General features: G+C 44.8%; 1 protein-coding gene across 1 annotated transcript in view; it reads right to left on the bottom strand.

Moving 5' to 3' along the window:
* The window catches only part of COG6 (component of oligomeric golgi complex 6), a 472069-nt gene that overhangs the window by 44263 nt on the left and 411366 nt on the right, over positions 1-16440 (bottom strand). The window contains exon 17 of the mRNA XM_085621768.1: positions 4660-4713. Coding sequence (XP_085477894.1) covers positions 4660-4713 — 54 coding nt within the window. The remainder of the gene's footprint in view (positions 1-4659; positions 4714-16440) is intronic.

Raw genomic sequence — 16440 nt, 5'->3', positions numbered from 1 at the left:
GAAATAGAAAAAAATGCAGGTATGTGCAGTCCATACTGTAAATGAAGGCTGTGCGGACGCGCTTGTTGTCCGGTTTTAAAGCCCGGCATCTGAGGGGGTGGGAGGGGGCATCGCCAGAGGCGCAGCTCCGCGCGAAGACCAGAAAAAGAACAATCAAGCAGTGAGGGTAAATAAAAACTAAATTGGGGTCCAGCTACCCCAGCTACGCTCACAAGCTCCCTTGTTAAGCGCAACTACTGTGAATTAAAATCAAGTTAAATGAAGCGTGAGAAAGTAAAAAACATAAAACCATCAGAAAACCGCTTCTCCAAGATGGCGGCTGCAGTCAGTAACCCGGCAACTCCCTGGAACTTTAGTGCCTACAAGGAAAGAAATAGACAAAATGCAAGTACATGGAGTCCATGCTGTTACTGAAGGCTGCGCGCAGGCACTTGTGTGGTTTTAAAGCCCGGCATCTGAGGGTGGGTTGGGGGCATGAAGGGGCATGGCCAGAGGCACAGCTACGCGCGAAGGCCAGAAAGAGAGCAATCAAACAGGAAATAAAAATATATCTGGCGTCCTGCTACGCTCACAAGATCCCTTTTGAAGTATAGCTACTATGAATTAAAATCATGTTAAATGAAGCGTAAGAAAGTAAAACCATAAAACCATCAGAAAAAGCCTCAAACAGAACATTACCTCAAAAATATGTTGACTGCAGCCAGGCATGGCGAAGAATGCCTGTAAAGCTTGGGTCAAGACAGGTCGAAGGTCTTTCGGGTCACATGGGAGGACTTGCGCCACTGAATACCGAAGGGCGCAGGAAACAGCAGGTCAGCAAGGAACTGTCATTGACGGACCAGAGGGCCAAACTGGGATTAGAAAATAGCCTATTTCCAAGGGTCTCCACTCTTTTGGACTCACTATTGGGTGGAGTAGTCAGAAAAGTATTTGGAATTGTAAGAGTAGTAGATGCATCAATAAGTTCTCAGGCGAGGGATACTGAGACAAAAAGGCATGGTCTCCGGGGCAGGTCAGTGACATCTTGCAATCTGGCAATTCACTAGGGGGAAATAACTCAAGGAGCCTTAGGTTGCATTTTTGATTAAGGCCATGGTCCACTCCATCATCGTGCCCCCAGTGCTTGAAAGCATCCCACTTAATGATGGGTTTCACAAATTCAGACTAAGTGAAACTCTCGACAAAAGTCAAGGAAGCGATCCATTTGTGGTTACAGTCTATGTAAGCATCTAACTTTGGGTCTACTCTGTACCTGGTGAGAAAGTCAAATGCCAGCAGATCAGACTGGGATACCAGATGGAGAGAACTATCTACCAGAGTTAAGTGGTCAGAAAAAGAGCCAGTATATATCACTCAGGGTCATTTATAGTCAAGTGCTTGATGAAGGACAAAGAGAAGTGCTGGTTACTGCTGAAGATGGACAACATCTCAGCGGTATGTTATGGAAATGACATAAATAACATGGGCGGAATAAAATTGAAAGCCCTCACAGAACTGGCAAAGGATTTTTGGTATTTCTGCATAGAGAATCAAGTGACAATAACAGCACAGTACCTTCCAGGTCACCAGATGAAGACCACAGATTGGACTACTAGGTGCTTCTAGGATTCCAGTGATTGGATGCTTCATCTGGACATCTTCTAAGCATTGATACAAATGTGCGATCCAAGTCAGACTGATCTTTTCACCTCTCAGCTGGGTCATCAGCTTTTGTGATACTTCAGTTGGAGGATGGATGAATGAACAACAGCACCTGGTGCTTTACTACAGGACTGCGGCACAGACAGCAATTATGCTTTTCCATGATATAGAGAGTGGTGACCCAAGTGAAGAGGCAAATGTATAGCTGCTTTTCATCATTTCGACCCGGAGATCACAAGTGTAGTTTCTAGTTCTCAAGGAACCTTCATGGGTTTCACTGATCCATCTCCTCAACCTTCATAACATTCCGAAGGATTCGCGAAGTCGCTTATATCATTTGGTGGAGGAAGCTTATGCCATTAAGAATTACAGGGCAAGCTACACAATCCCAGGCTATTCGGGCCAAGCTGAGAGCTAATCAAGAAGGCTTGGGTAGAGAGCACGGTCAAAGGTTACAGGTCGGCATAGTGATGGTAGTCCTCTTGGTGTCTGGAAAGGTTGAGATCCCTTGGGGTCCAACCTTGTTCGGATCCCAAACTGCCTTTTAGAAAGCGCACTCCAAGGCACATTTCACATGCTGGTAAGTTTTTTTAGATTAGCCTTTGCAGCACGGCACACCTTAGAGTATGGCATGGCAATGGGACAGCACCCTATAGTATGTACTCTGTTAAGATGGGTCAGGCTTTCAGTGCCTCCAGAATCAGGTTTTGTCTTTGGGACTTGAACAAGGCCTTAAACCTGTTACTCTTATGGTACATAACATAATAACCATTAGGCTAGAAAAAGGTTATCAGGTAAACTGGCCATGCTTTCATGTTTGCTCTCATTCAGAAGTGTCTCAGGTGTCAGAGTTCTAGACATCTCAGGTAGGGTGTTTACACCACCTGGGGTCACCTTTACAGTGACCAGACATACTAAAGATAACACCAGGGTGATTCCTTATCGAGAGTTCAGACATTTGTGGAACATTTGCCTGCTACAATGCATAGAAGCCTCCACGCCATGACTGAAGACCTCAGACCCCCACGGGTCCCCAGGCTTCCAACTTCTGACTGCTTTGAAGACTTGTTGTTGCCCGTTTCCTCACCTACAATAGCTGCATGTATGAGATGAGTGATGTAGTTAGTCGGTATTGCTATCTCCAGGTTTGAGGCACATTAAGCTAGAAGAGCTATGGCTTCCAAAGCCTTGGCTTTGGGTGCTTGTCTGAAGGACACTATGAAGGCTCTGGATTGGTCGCACGAATGCATCTTCAAACATTTTCACTTTAAGCCAGTGGGAGATGTGGCTTTGCTTGTGGTGAGCTAGCTCTGACCTGCCATAATGCTCGTCTCTGGTCCGGACAATAATTACCATACAGGAAAGTATCAACTCTGTTAAGGACACGGAAGCAAGGATTGTCCCATCCAAAAGAATCACCCTTGTAAACATATTCTGACAAGATGAGCCCCCCAACAGAATTGAAAGTAAGTAAATAGTTTGAGATGCGGAACGTAAAGTTACATAGATTTTATATTTTAAGCTTCTTCGTGAATAAAGATATCATTGTGGATGATACTGATAGCACTGTATATTTGGATAAAGTATCTTAATTGGACAATCTTCTGTTATCTCAGTAACGGTTCAGGTACAGGACTAGTGCATGGAGGATGAGAATAAGCTGATGATCACAGAAAGAGGGCCTGTTGACACAGAGTTAACTGGAGTGACAGAGATTGTGGTTGGTTGTTTTGAACTAGAATTTTTCCTGAGTTCCCATGGGCAATCTAGTCTGAAGTGTTTGTTGCTGGTAGTAGCTATGACTGCTGTTGGAGAATAAAGTGAATTAAGAAGGCAGAATAGTTGCCTGCGTGTCCATAACGGGACTGAAACTTTTCTTCACACTACGTATGATTTTTTTAATTCAAAATCAGAATATTTTCTCTGCACCAATAAGAATGACAGTTTCTTCTGGTGTGTATCAAAACTAAAACGGTTATATTTAGATATTCCAAGTAAATCTGCCTGCTGGGAAGCAACCATAATTTCAAAATAGATGCAACTGCAGTTTTCTTTTTTAAAACATTTTTATTGTAAGCATAGGATAGCCACTTTAGACATCCGAATATTCTTCATTTTTTTTTCTTTTTGTATTTTTTGCGGCATATGCTTGCAATAAAAAAAAAAATAGCACCTTGTCAAATCGTGTTTTGATTCAGTGATTGATAACGACATTTAACTGTTCTTAAAAGGTCACGTTTAGCACTTAGCTAAACCTAGCCACACAAAGAAGAAGTGATGTGTCCAAGATCTTAAAATATGGCCAGACGCGGGAAATGTGTGAATAAACTAAACATACCTTTGTACACTATACCACATCTGCCATATGGCGGAAGTGAAAATGAATAAGTCACAATCAATCCGGTGCTTATCTGGATGGGGGACTGTGTCTGGAAGCAACTGGATGGGGGACTGTGTCTGGAAGCAACTGGATGGTGGACTGTGTCTGGAAGCAACTGGATGGTGGACTGTGTCTGGAAGCAACTGGATGGTGGACTGTGTCTGGAAGTAATTGGATGCTGGACTGTGTCTGGAAGTAACTGGATGCAAACAGCGATTGCGAACAGGACAAAAGCATTGCGAACAAGCAATTCTGCGTGTTCGCGGAATTTCTGCGTGTTTGCGGAGATTTTTTACCGTTTCGCGGAGCTTTGCGTAGCGCGACTGCGCAAATTTCGCCCACCCCTAGGACAGAATCAACTGGATGCTGGACTGTGTCTGGAAGCAACTGGATAGTGGACAGTGTCTGGAAGGTGTTAATGGAGCAATGTATGTACTTCAGATATACACCAAAACGGCCAGAATGATAGTTTCTGAGCATTCCTTTCAGAAGCTTCGCTTACGTTATAAAACTGGCATTCTGTGATTTCATGCCATACAAACCCCATACGGAGCAGAAAAATGAATTCAAATATACGTTGAATAACTACAAAATGGCAGACGTGTCTAATAATTAAATGTACAAATGTAAAAACCTACCATAGCAGCTTTCAGGGAAGCCGAATCCATGCTGGGTGTGTTGGCTAGTGGGCCCTGCAAATAAAAAAAACATAAGCATGTTACGGAAGTGGGCTCCGAATAAAATCGATCAAGGTGCCACTTGGCAGCACTAACAAGGCTCATACCCACAAAGTACTACAAGACAGTGCGGCAACGCAGTGGGAACAATGTTCAGGCAGCCGATTAAGCATATGAAAAAGTATGTGTTACAAAACAAAACAATACCACCCAGTATGCATGCACACTTATGCAAGAAAAGAAATTGAAATTGTTTCACACAGATTACCTCCTACAAAAGTAAAGTCTATTTGTTGCTTATACAGAAATTAAACGTCAAATAAAAAAAAAATGACACGTGCTCCAATAGTGTGCATTTACTTTGTACCGTATTTAACAGCTTCCAAGTTGTGTCCAGACTGCATATAAATAAGCCTGGGCAAAGCACTACGCTAGCGTAGTTTGCGAAGTTTGCGCTACTTCGCACTACGCGAATTGCACGTAGCACAGTGCAAACATGCGTAGCGTAGCATTGCGTAGTGCAGCGGTCATTTTTTGCTTGCTCGCGGTCCTCAACATCAAGTTGGCGACCGCGAGCAAGCAAAATGACATCCCGGCGAGACTTTTTCCTTGTTAGCGATCAGCAACATCAAGTTGCCGATCGCGAGCGTGGAAAATAAACATCCCAGCGAGATTCTCAACGCGAGGAGGTCAGGTTTCTCATTGCGAGTGGTCGCGTATGCTCGCGACCGCTCGCGATGAGAAACTACCAGTCCGCGTTGAGAAATCTGCCGCTCGAGTAAAAATCTACTCGAGCAGCAGAAAACTACAGCTTGCACTATGCATGATGCCGTTTTCAAGGATTGCACAGTGCCGGATGCTTGTCCGCACTGAGCAATCATTGAAAACTGCATCTTGCACAGTGCGAACAGGGTACTACGCAGTTCGCGAAGTGCTACGCGTAGCTCGCGTAGTGCGAAGTGCACTTTGCGTAGCTTCGCGTAGTGCTACTTCGCGAACTACGCCCAGGGTTACATATAATGAGTGCTCGATTTTCACAGAGGAGCCCTTGCTTACAGAACACATAAGGTGAACGGAGCTTGGCTGGAGTCTGCTGGCAGCAACATGTCGGAGGGAATTCGAGCAGCCACGGTAGGCAGCAGACTTCCTCTGTGTGGGTGTCACTGCTTACAGTTTGTAGACTGAATTTACCTCCAGAAGACGATTCACTAAAGGAGGAAAGGGTTTGCAAGTTGCACCCCTCTCTGGTAGAAGCGGCCACCGGCTGAGCAGCACAAAGAGTACATTAAGAAAAATGTGCGAAATACCAGTGGTCTCGGCCTGGGCAAACCCTCAATATCAAATAGACAGTGACGGGTCTTATATGACCTGCCTCTCTGCCTCACAAGCGGCTCAACGCGCTGCCCCTGAAGTGCAGCAGATTACTTCCTGGTGCCAAATGGGAAGACAATAGGAGCATGTACTTCAGTAGGTTTAGGTGAGTGAGCTGATGAACAAGGCACCGACTGCCTCCACCAGAGATAGAGATCATTAAACTGGACAAAAGTAACATCTGCTACTAAGAGGGCATGGAAATGGCAAAACTGCTGTAGTAACTAAAACATTTTAATTTTTTTTAAAGGTAGTATTTTAATGACATTTTTAGGCCCTTGAAAGAGAGCTAGATGCTCACTAAGCCAATTACCCCACCACATTTTTCATCTCTGGATAGGACCACCTCATCTCTGGGCAAAAACCCGCACACCTGGGGCAGGCCACTAAAAACCCTCCACTGGCAACATGGGAAAAAATAATTGATTCAAGGTCCCCTACAATCACACCCACTCACTTCAACATGCAGCAACAGACAGAGCTCACTACGAGTCAACAAGCATTTGCAATGCAATTGGTCTCGCACTTGTGTGAGTTAGAGCTACAGGCATTGTAAATGACAATGTCTTTAACCATGTGTTTTGTTTTTGAGTGATATGGATGTCTGTGGTGTGGAGTGGAATTATGTGGGTTGCATTGGAACTGTTAATTGTGGAATTGTTAATGTGGACTGGATTTGTGGAGTGGAATTATGTGGTATGGTGTGCAGTGAAATCATGTGGATAGTAATTGAGTGTATTGGAATTATGTGGAGTGGGATTGTGTGTTCTGGTGCGTAAATATGTAAAATGGTATTTTGTGCTGTGGAGTAGTTTGTATTGGAGTTTAATTATGTGGTGTGCTGTTGTATTTTGTGGCATGATAAGGAATTATGTGGTGAGGATTAGATGTATATGGTGTGTTATGTAATTGTGTTGTTGAATTGAATTATGTGGTTTGGTGTTTAACTATGAAGTGTGGAGTTGATTTGGGTGGAAGTGTGTGAGTAGATTTGCCTGTGCAGCGCTCTTTTGCAGTACATGGGAGAGACACTCAACTGGAAACATTAAGCTTAATCTATGGGAAAATGTATTTCTATGAATGCTTTACTTCCTGTGAAGAGATATAATTAAAAGGCTTGTGGCATATGTTATCTGCATTCCTTTCAAGCTATCCCGACTCCTGTATTTTGTTCTCTCCAGCGAATATAAATAAAGCACTCTTTACTTTCTGTATACCAACTATACCAAATAACCATGAAGTGGCCAAGCAGATAAGGCGAAACACTTCATTATTGGGAGGTGATTTGAAGCATTATAAGCAAAGTACAGAACCTTTGCTGTAGCTTGCTTGGTGAACTGTAGTCTTTGTAGCACCCGAAGAGGGTAAGAACAAGAAGAAGAACAGGAGAGGGATGTTCTGCCTGCAGCACATGGTGAAGAGGAAAGTGGGTCATAGGAGGCAAGGGGAGGAGGCTGAGGGGTGGGTGGAGAGCTGGAATGAAGGCGGACCTAGCCCTGCAGCTGCCTCTGGTTACATGTTGGTGCTGGGAAGATCCTACTCTTACACTGTGCGGAGTGAGCTTCCTCACCCCGGACCCACTCATTAGTGCCAATGAAGCAGCTGCGCAGAACATGCAGCGAGAGACTGACTTGGGCATCTTATCCAGCCTGGTTGTTGCCCCAACAAAAATGGCCACCCTACCCGTCCCCATACCTAAAACACACATGATTGCGCTGGTGGGCCTTTCATCATCTAGACACATAATCCATGTTAAGGATCGTCGAGTTCAATGTTCCATGTAATCAGAAGTGCAGTTTTGGTCCTTTTCTCCCACACAAATCGACACTGGTGAGGACCCTAACATGGCAGCCGCAACAAGATACTATGCTCTTACACATACGCAGTTCAAGGTGGCTGGGTGACAGAGGTCTAAATCATGGCAGCCTGGAGTGCTTGCGATTTGTTTTCAGCTAGTCTTCGCCGTAATAGCTGTGCTGCTCTTTGCACTTACCGAGCTGGCCCAGCCAGGCGTGGTGCAGCTCCAATGACAACAACATTTTATTGTCAAGGCAAAATTCAAAGCTCCAACATAACTGTACATGTGGCTTGTGTCCAAACTCAAAAGCCCCTCTTGACCAGCACTGAGACTCTAGCCCTCCACTCCTGCCGTGCATAAAGTAAGAAAAGGACGCGGCCTGAAGCACACCCATGCTGAAAGGTTAAGTCGCGTCCGTGAAGCTGGAGCAGTGCTTATAAATGGCGGGAAAATAACGGTTGGTTTAACCACTCTTGTTCTCAGGCGCGGAATGATCATATTAAACTACTACACTTAAACCCTAGGGATCCATTAGCCAACCGGTAGGCAGACTCAGATACAAGAAGGCAATAAGCAACAGGAAAAAAGAGTTACATGCAGCTGAATGGGAGAATTTAGCAAAAGAAGCAGAAACCAAGGACAGCACACTCTTTGGAAAACAAATAACGCCCTACTATAATCCAAAGGGTTTGGACCCGACTTGGAATCCTCAATTACACCTGCACAGTGGTGGACCATTTTGGTACAGTTTTCTCTCATACTAGTGCACTAGAAGAAGGGATCTGGATACCTTAACATTTCTAACAATCCCTGTGGTTTTCACCCTGGAGGAGGTACTGAGGGCATTAAACAAAAGTCCAAAGGGGCCCAATGGGGTCTCAATGGGCCCTTATAAGTCTCAAACTGTCGTTTGGGCTCCCTTTCTGACTAAGGTTTTAAAAACCGCAGGGCAGGCTTCATAGCTCCATCCTAAGATAATTCATTAATCAGTCCTAAGCTGGTGGAAGGGAATTTATTTTTGCCAAGATGGTCCAACTTCTTGGTTTCCCTTTACGGTGGAGCGGTAGGGAAGGTGCTTTTGGAGGTGGAGGCTTGGACAACTAAGCTCTACGGGGTGGGGTGTTGGGAGAGGAAAAGGGGGGTCGTCCGGAGCCGGGCGGTGGCGTCGGGTGATCATCCTGTCCACGGGAGCCCCCGTGTTGGGCCTGGACCATGTGCCCAAAAGAACGTCGGTGAGGGCCTCATTAAACGGCAGCAGGGGCTCCGAAGAGCTTGCAGCCAGTTGAAGCACCTTAGTCAGGAGGTTAGTCCTGACCGCCACCATAGGAAGATCAAGCAACACCACAGCGTACAACGCTCCCTCCTTCGTAGCCACGGGAGGAGGAGACAACATGCCACGGTCGGGTGAAGTGTCAAGACCACTGGCATCCCCCAGTTCCTCTCTCCAGTCCTGCTCAGTATCTAGTTGGTCAGTTAAAGGGTCACCTGACCCCTCCTAGTCCTCCTCATCATCCTCTGGGTGCCACTGATGTTGGAAAGATACCCCAGGAGTGAACAGAGGCATAAAAACCCCACCCGCCGCAGGATCGGCGTCAGTCGACGCCGGTCCGGCTCCGTGTCCACTTCGGGATGGAGGCCAGGGTCGACGCCGGCCGGGTGCACGACCGACGTCGGTAGCGCAATAGGTGCCTGAGGAAGTGGCACCGGTGGAGGCGTAATGAGATCAACCGGTGCCGATCCGGATCTAGGCCTTAATCCAAGGGTGACCTGCGGCGCCGGAGCTGCCGGCCTCGAAGACCCAGGTCCCCCAAACGAGCCCGCGGGGCCCGAAGGCGTGCCGGCGGGACGGTCTGCCCAAAGATGGCATGCATCGCTTCGTAGAACGTACAAAGTTGGGCGGGGGTCGCTCCGGGTCCCGGAAAGGAAGGGAAGCTTGGAGTTGACCCTTCGGGCTCTGGGAGTGGCACCACTGGCGTGCCTCGTCGGATCGGCCGACCAACAAAGAGAAGTTGAAGAGCAACGATGCTTATTCGACTTCTTATGCTTTGACTTACCTGAACCTGAGTGCAAAGACTTAGATGATTTGGAATCGGAATGGTGGTGGCTCCACGACCGGTCCCTCGACCTCCTTCTCGACCGAACCTCGAACGGCACAGAGCCAACTGTCTGTGTTCAAGCAGCTTTCTGGACCGCTTCCGCAAAGCCTTCGGCATCAACAACTGACAGTCGGAGCACGACTTGGGTTCGTGGTCGCACTCCAGGCAAAAGAGGCACACGCGGTGCGGATCCGTCACCGACATCAATCGGTTACAGGAACCACAGGCCTTAAAACTGGGCAACCCTCGTGCACCTCTTTGGAGTCAGGGACTCGAAACAAGACATCGACAAAAGTCAAGAAAACATAATAAAAAAAAATGACTGAGGTACCTCTTTTTCTGGATCTGCGCTGACTGCTGTGGGAAAAAAAAGAACTGACGCCTGGGGGTAATTCTAAGGTAAGAAATCTATAACTAAAGTGTTTCTTTCAGATTTGTATTTTAAACAAGTCAAGAATAACAAAGGCAATGTTATGTTTGCCACTAAATTAGGAACCAAGCCGATCAGAGAACTGTTGACACTATACAATATCAAATCGGTCTCAGCAGTCACATATGGTGCTGGAATCTAGGGCATTGGGGATAATAGTATAAATAAAAACAAGAGAATAAGTTCCTTAGAAGATTCTTAGTCGTACCTCACTCAATGGTTGCATGATGGAACCATGAATGCCATTACCACCCATGCCTTTACACAGCAGTCATTCCAACGCATATGCCTTTATCACGCACACCTTTACAATGAAAAATGTAAGTATTTAGTGTTTGCTATATCATCATTCACTTCTCTAATTCCATATTCCACTATACTAATTCACCACTAATCCTTTATGGGTTCCAGAGTAGCTACTCACCAACAAAGGGTTTCAACACCTCATCAGGGTTACAAGCGCTATATAAATGCAAAACTTTCTCCCTTTATTACCCCTCCCCAACCCTTCTCAATCCAAATAACTGACTAACATATCCACCACTCAAATTACTTCATATTTCACTATACTAATTCACCACTAATCCTTTATGGGTTTCCGGAGTAGCGTGATACCCACCAAAAACAAATCGCTTCAACACCACATCAGGGGTAAGAATCACTATATAAATACAAACCTTTTTTCCTCTTCTATCCTTCTGCAATACTTCCGAATCCAAATAAATGACTAACATATCCACCACTTAAAATATACTTGCATATTTCATTATACTAATTCAACACTAATCCTCTATGGGTCCCGGAGTAGCGTGCTACTCGCCAAAAAGAGCTTCAACGCCTCGTCAGGGGTAGTAAGCGCTATACAAATGCAATTACAATACAATACAATTAAACTGTGCAGATTACTGAAAAGACTAGTGGGCAGCGGTATCCTTTCTACGTTGCATTAAAAAAATACATATATATATATATATATGTATATATGTATATATGTATTTATCATACATTTACTGACAAAATACTTACTTTTTTGTTGCAAAGGCATGTATTGTAAAGGCATACTCGTGGTTGAAAAATGCATGGTAAACACATTTGTGGTAAAAGAATATGAGTTATTATGGATTTGTGGTAAAGGATAATGCATGGTAATGACCACGTTGTAAGAAAATGCTACTTACTAGTATGCATCTGTTCTTGGCATGTAGATCTGTAGATTTGTATACTTGTGCATAGATCGCCATCTGGTGTTGGGCTCGGATTTTTGCACTTTGTTTTTGTCTTGGAAGAAATCTTTGTAGGCACGAGGTATGTGACTCCTCCTTAGGATGATAGTGCGCATGGGCATCAACTCCATCTCCAGAATGTTTTGCCATTGAGGGTTATGATGGAGTTAGTAAGAAATAGAAAAGGATGTCGATGTGTAATGTATCTAAGTAAGATAGTACTGGAACAGATAGAGGCATACAGGGAGGTGGGTGGGTGTATACGAATCTACAGCTCGACATGCCAAGAACAGATGCATACTGGTAAGTAGCATTTTCCGTTCGAGGCATATGAGCTGAAGATTGTATACTTGTGCATAGACTATACAGCAGTTACCTCCTTAGCGGTGGCTATCTGTATCTGTTGCAGTGGTTTGAAAAGGCGTTCTTAATACAGCCTTGCACAATGTTCCCTAAGAATGCCATAGACGCCCCTAGTTTACGTGTGGAGTGAGCTCTAGGGGGAATGGTTAAGGTGCGTTTAGCTATAGCATTTTGAGATAGGATTGCCTTTATGAGATGGGGAGAAAGCTACAAAAAGTTGTTTAGTCTTTCTAAAGGATTTTGTTCTTCAAATGTAGTAAAGTATTGCTCTTTTTACGTCTAGTGTGTGAAGAGCTCGTTCTGCTACTGAGTCTGGTAGAGGGAAAATACTGGGAGTTCTACAGACTGGTTTAAGTGGAAAGGAGACACTAACTTGGGTAGAAATGTTGGGTTAGTCCTAAGAACCACGTTGTTATGATGAATTTGCAGAAATGGTTCTTGTATGGTTAATGCCTGGAGTTCACTGACTCTTCTGAGAGAGGTGATTGCAGCCAGGAAAGCTACTTTACATGTGAGAAATTGTAATTTCGTATTTATGCACAGGTTCAAATGGGGGACCCATGAGTCTGGTAAGGACCACATATAAGTTCCATATTGGTGAGGGTGGAACTGTAGGTAGGATTATTCTTTTAAGTCCTTCCATAAATGCTTTGATAGCTGATAATCTAAACAAAGACAAATGTTGTCTGTTTTGGAGGTAGGCTGCTATTGCAGCAAGATGTAGTCGAATGGATGTATACGCTAGGTTACATTATTGGAGATGCAAGAGGTAACATATGATGTTTTGAATGGAAGCATCTAGTGCGTTGATTTTGTTATTTGTACAGTAAATTACAAATCTTTTCCACTTAGCGGCATAACAAGCTCTAGTGTCAGGACGTCTAGCCGTTTAATGATGTTCATGCAGTCTGGTAGCCAAACTCTAAGATTTCAGGAGCCAGATCGCAAGGTTGAGTTGACTGGGATCTGGATGCCTTTTCTCTCCATGGTTCCAAGTAAGAAGCTTGGGTGAGAGACGTAGCTTTTGATGAGGAACTACTAATAGTTCCAAGAGGGTTGTGAACCATGCTTGTCGGGCCCATGTTGGTTCAACCAGGATCATTGTGAGGGAATGCTGTTTGAGCTTCCGAACCACTAACGGAATGAGTGGGAGAGGCGGAAAAGCGCAAGCAAATTTGTCTGACCAGTCCATACATAGCGCATTGCCTTTGGACAATGGGTGTGGATACCTGGATGCGAAGCTTTGGCATTTTGCGTTTTGGTGTTTGGCGAACAGGTCTATTTCTGGGTAGCCTCTTTTGAAAGAATGGAAGCAGAAATTGAGGATGAAGTTCCCATTCGTGGATCTGCTGTCTTTTACGACTGAGTAGATCTGCAATCTGATTGTGTACTCCTGGGATGTTTTCTGCAAGGAGGTATATATTTTGCGGAATGGCCCATCTCCATATGCTTTGAACTAGGTGTGAAAGCTGCAGAGAGTGTGTCCCCCCTGTTGTTGTATGTAATACATTGCTGTCATATTGTCTGTACGGATCAGGACAGGTTTGCCTACGAGGTGGAGTTGAAATGATTTCAATGCTAGGAAGATTGCTAGCAATTCCAGATAATTTATGTGGAATTGTTTTTGTTGAGGGGTCCCTATGCCCTGATTATTATGATTTTGAAGATAAGCTCCCCAGCCGGTGAGCGATGCATCTGTTGTGATCACTATCTGTGGAACCGAGTCGAGGAACGGCCGCAATTTGGAAAGTTTTTGAGTGTTCTACCACTGCAGAGAGTGATGTGTGCGTCTATCCACCAACACCAGCTCTGTTAGCTGACCTTGAGCCTGGTTCCAATTGACGTGCCAAACACTCCTGTAAGGGACGCATCTGGAGTCTTGCGTAAGGGACTATGAGAATGCAAGAGGCCATCATCCTGATTAATTGCATGAACACTCAAGCTGGCAACGAGTGTTGAGGCGTAAATTTTGATATGAGGGTTTGCATGTTTCTTATTCTGACTGGGTTGGGATATGCTACAGCTTTTGAAGTGTTTATTGTAGCTCCTAGATATTGTTGTGTTGTGGACGGTCGGAGATGGGATTTGGAGAGGTTGACTGTGAATCTCAAATTGTGCAGCAACTGTATCGTTTTGTATGTGTGTTGAACACAGCTGCTGTGTGACTTGGCTTTTATGAGCCAGTCATCCAGGTAAGGGAAAACGTGAATATGTTGTCTTCATAAGTGAGCCGCCACTACTGCGAGGCACCTGGTGAAGACTCTGGGTGCTGTCGTTACTCCGAATGGTAGGACTTTGAATTGGTAGTGTTGTCCGCTTATCACAAACCTGAGGTATTTCCTGTGAGCGGGGTGAATGGGAATGTGAAGGTAGGCATCCTTTAAATCCAGAGTGGGTAGAAATTCGCCTTGTTGGAGTAGTGGGAATACCTGTTGGAAAGTGACCATATGGAAATGGGCTGACAATCTATACATTTAATGGCCTGAGGTCCAGTATTGGTCTGAGAGAGCCGTCCTTTTTTGGTATTAGAAAGTATAGTGAATACACTCTTGAGCCTTGATGAGGCAAAATGACTGGCTCTATTACATCGTTTTTGTAACGGGGAGAGAACCTCTTGTTTGAGAAGAGTGAGATGTTCTGAGGTTATTGTTCGTTCTCTGGGCGGAATGTTTGGTGGAGTACCAGTGAGTTCCAGGCAATAATCATACTGGATAATTTGTTTCACCCACTTGTCTGTTGTAATGGAGTTCCAGACAGGTAGGAACTGTGATAGGCGTCCCCCGACAGGAGTGGAATGGTCGGGGGGTAGCAGGGGGAAAGTCACTGCTTGGTTGCAGGGGAAGTGCGGGTGGAATTATTTTTGCCTCTTCTCCTATTGTTGTTTCCTCTATATCCTCCTCGATAGTACCCCCGGGAGGAGGAAGGTTGATTTTGTTTTTTGTAATTAGAGGAGGTATTCTCTAATGACATTGTTTTTGAGCTGCCCCTATAAAAGGAGCGATGAAAGGAGCCTCTGTTCGAGGGTAGTTGTAGGGCTTCCATAGATTTGGCAGTTTCTGTATCTTTCTTCATTTTTTCTAATGAAGAGTCTATATTTGGTCCAAAAACATGTTGCTGGTCAAAGGGTTGGTTTAATATAGCTGACTGTACCTCTTGTTTGAATCCGGAGATTCGAAGCCAAGCATGGCGGCGTAGCAAGATGCTGGTATTAATGCCACAGGGTGCTGTGTCAGCGGCATCAACTGCACATTTTATAGAGGTGATTGTAATTAATTTACCCTCTTGAATGAGGTTGTTGGCTTTACCCTTGTATTGATCTGGTAAATGCTGTATGAGCTTTTCGAATTCATCATAATGCGCTGTGTCATAGCGTGCTAGGAGGGCTTGCACATTGGCAATACGCCAAGTATTAGCTCCTTGTGACGCAATTTGTCTGCCTGACGCATCTATAAACTTTGACTCCTTATCAGGAGGAGGTGCGTCGCCTGTAGCTTGTGAATTGGCTCGCTTGCGGGCATTAGATACAACAAGGGAGCCCAGGGGGACTTGACCTCTAATATAAACTGGGTCCATAGGAGCAGCTATATATTTTTATCAACTCTTGGGGTAAGTATTCGTGCTCTAACTGGGTCCTTGAATACTTCATTAGTATGATTTAGCATGCCTTTTAACATTGGCAATGTATTAGAAGATTTTTGGGTTGGAGCGAAAGTTTCCATGAGGAAATCCTCTAATGGGTCAGTGTGTAATTCCACTCCATGATATAGAGCAGCCCTATTGATAAGCTGTGAGAATCCTATATTATCATCGGGTGGTGATAGTCTGGCGGGGTATAGGTCCGGATCACTACTATTGTCTGGGTCTTTATCATAGTCGGCCCATGGATCAGGGTCTTGTGGTATGGTGTGATGGTCATTATCCCCATCCCCGTCCCCATCTCCATCAGTATCGTCATCTGTGTCATTATCCCCTTGTGGGTCAGGGGAGAAATGAGGTGGTGGTGAGTTATATGGAGATATTATTAAGTTAGGCTCAATGGGTGGAGGAGAGGGAGGTATGTAAGGGGGAGAGGGGTTAGTACCCATGTCCTTATTCTTCTTGGGAGGTATCTGGTGTTCCTCCAAAATGTCCTGTTTTCTTTTCTTAGGAAGGGTTGCTACAAGATGTCCAGTTGTTGGATCATTATGCCGTTTCATTTGCTTGGGATCCATTGGTTCTTGTAAAGGAAGTTCTTTAGGTGGTAATTCCTTCTCTTTGGGTGTTTCAGAGGGTATTTTATGGGTAGTCTGTTTTTTCGGTTCCGAATCCTTTGCTGCATGTTATTTATGCTCCGAAGGTTTGTGTAAAGGTTTGTCTTTTGTAACTTTCAGTTCCGAAGGTTTGGCTTTAGGTTTTGGATCCAAAGGCTTATCTTTGGGTTTCGGCTCCGAAGATTTGGGTTTAGTGATTTCCAGTTCCAAA

Source organism: Triturus cristatus, chromosome 8, assembly GCF_964204655.1.
Source record: "Triturus cristatus chromosome 8, aTriCri1.1, whole genome shotgun sequence".
Classification (NCBI taxonomy): Eukaryota; Metazoa; Chordata; class Amphibia; order Caudata; family Salamandridae; genus Triturus; species Triturus cristatus.
The sequence above is the reverse complement of the archived record's forward strand: the minus strand, read 5'-3'. Positions and strand labels throughout refer to the sequence as shown.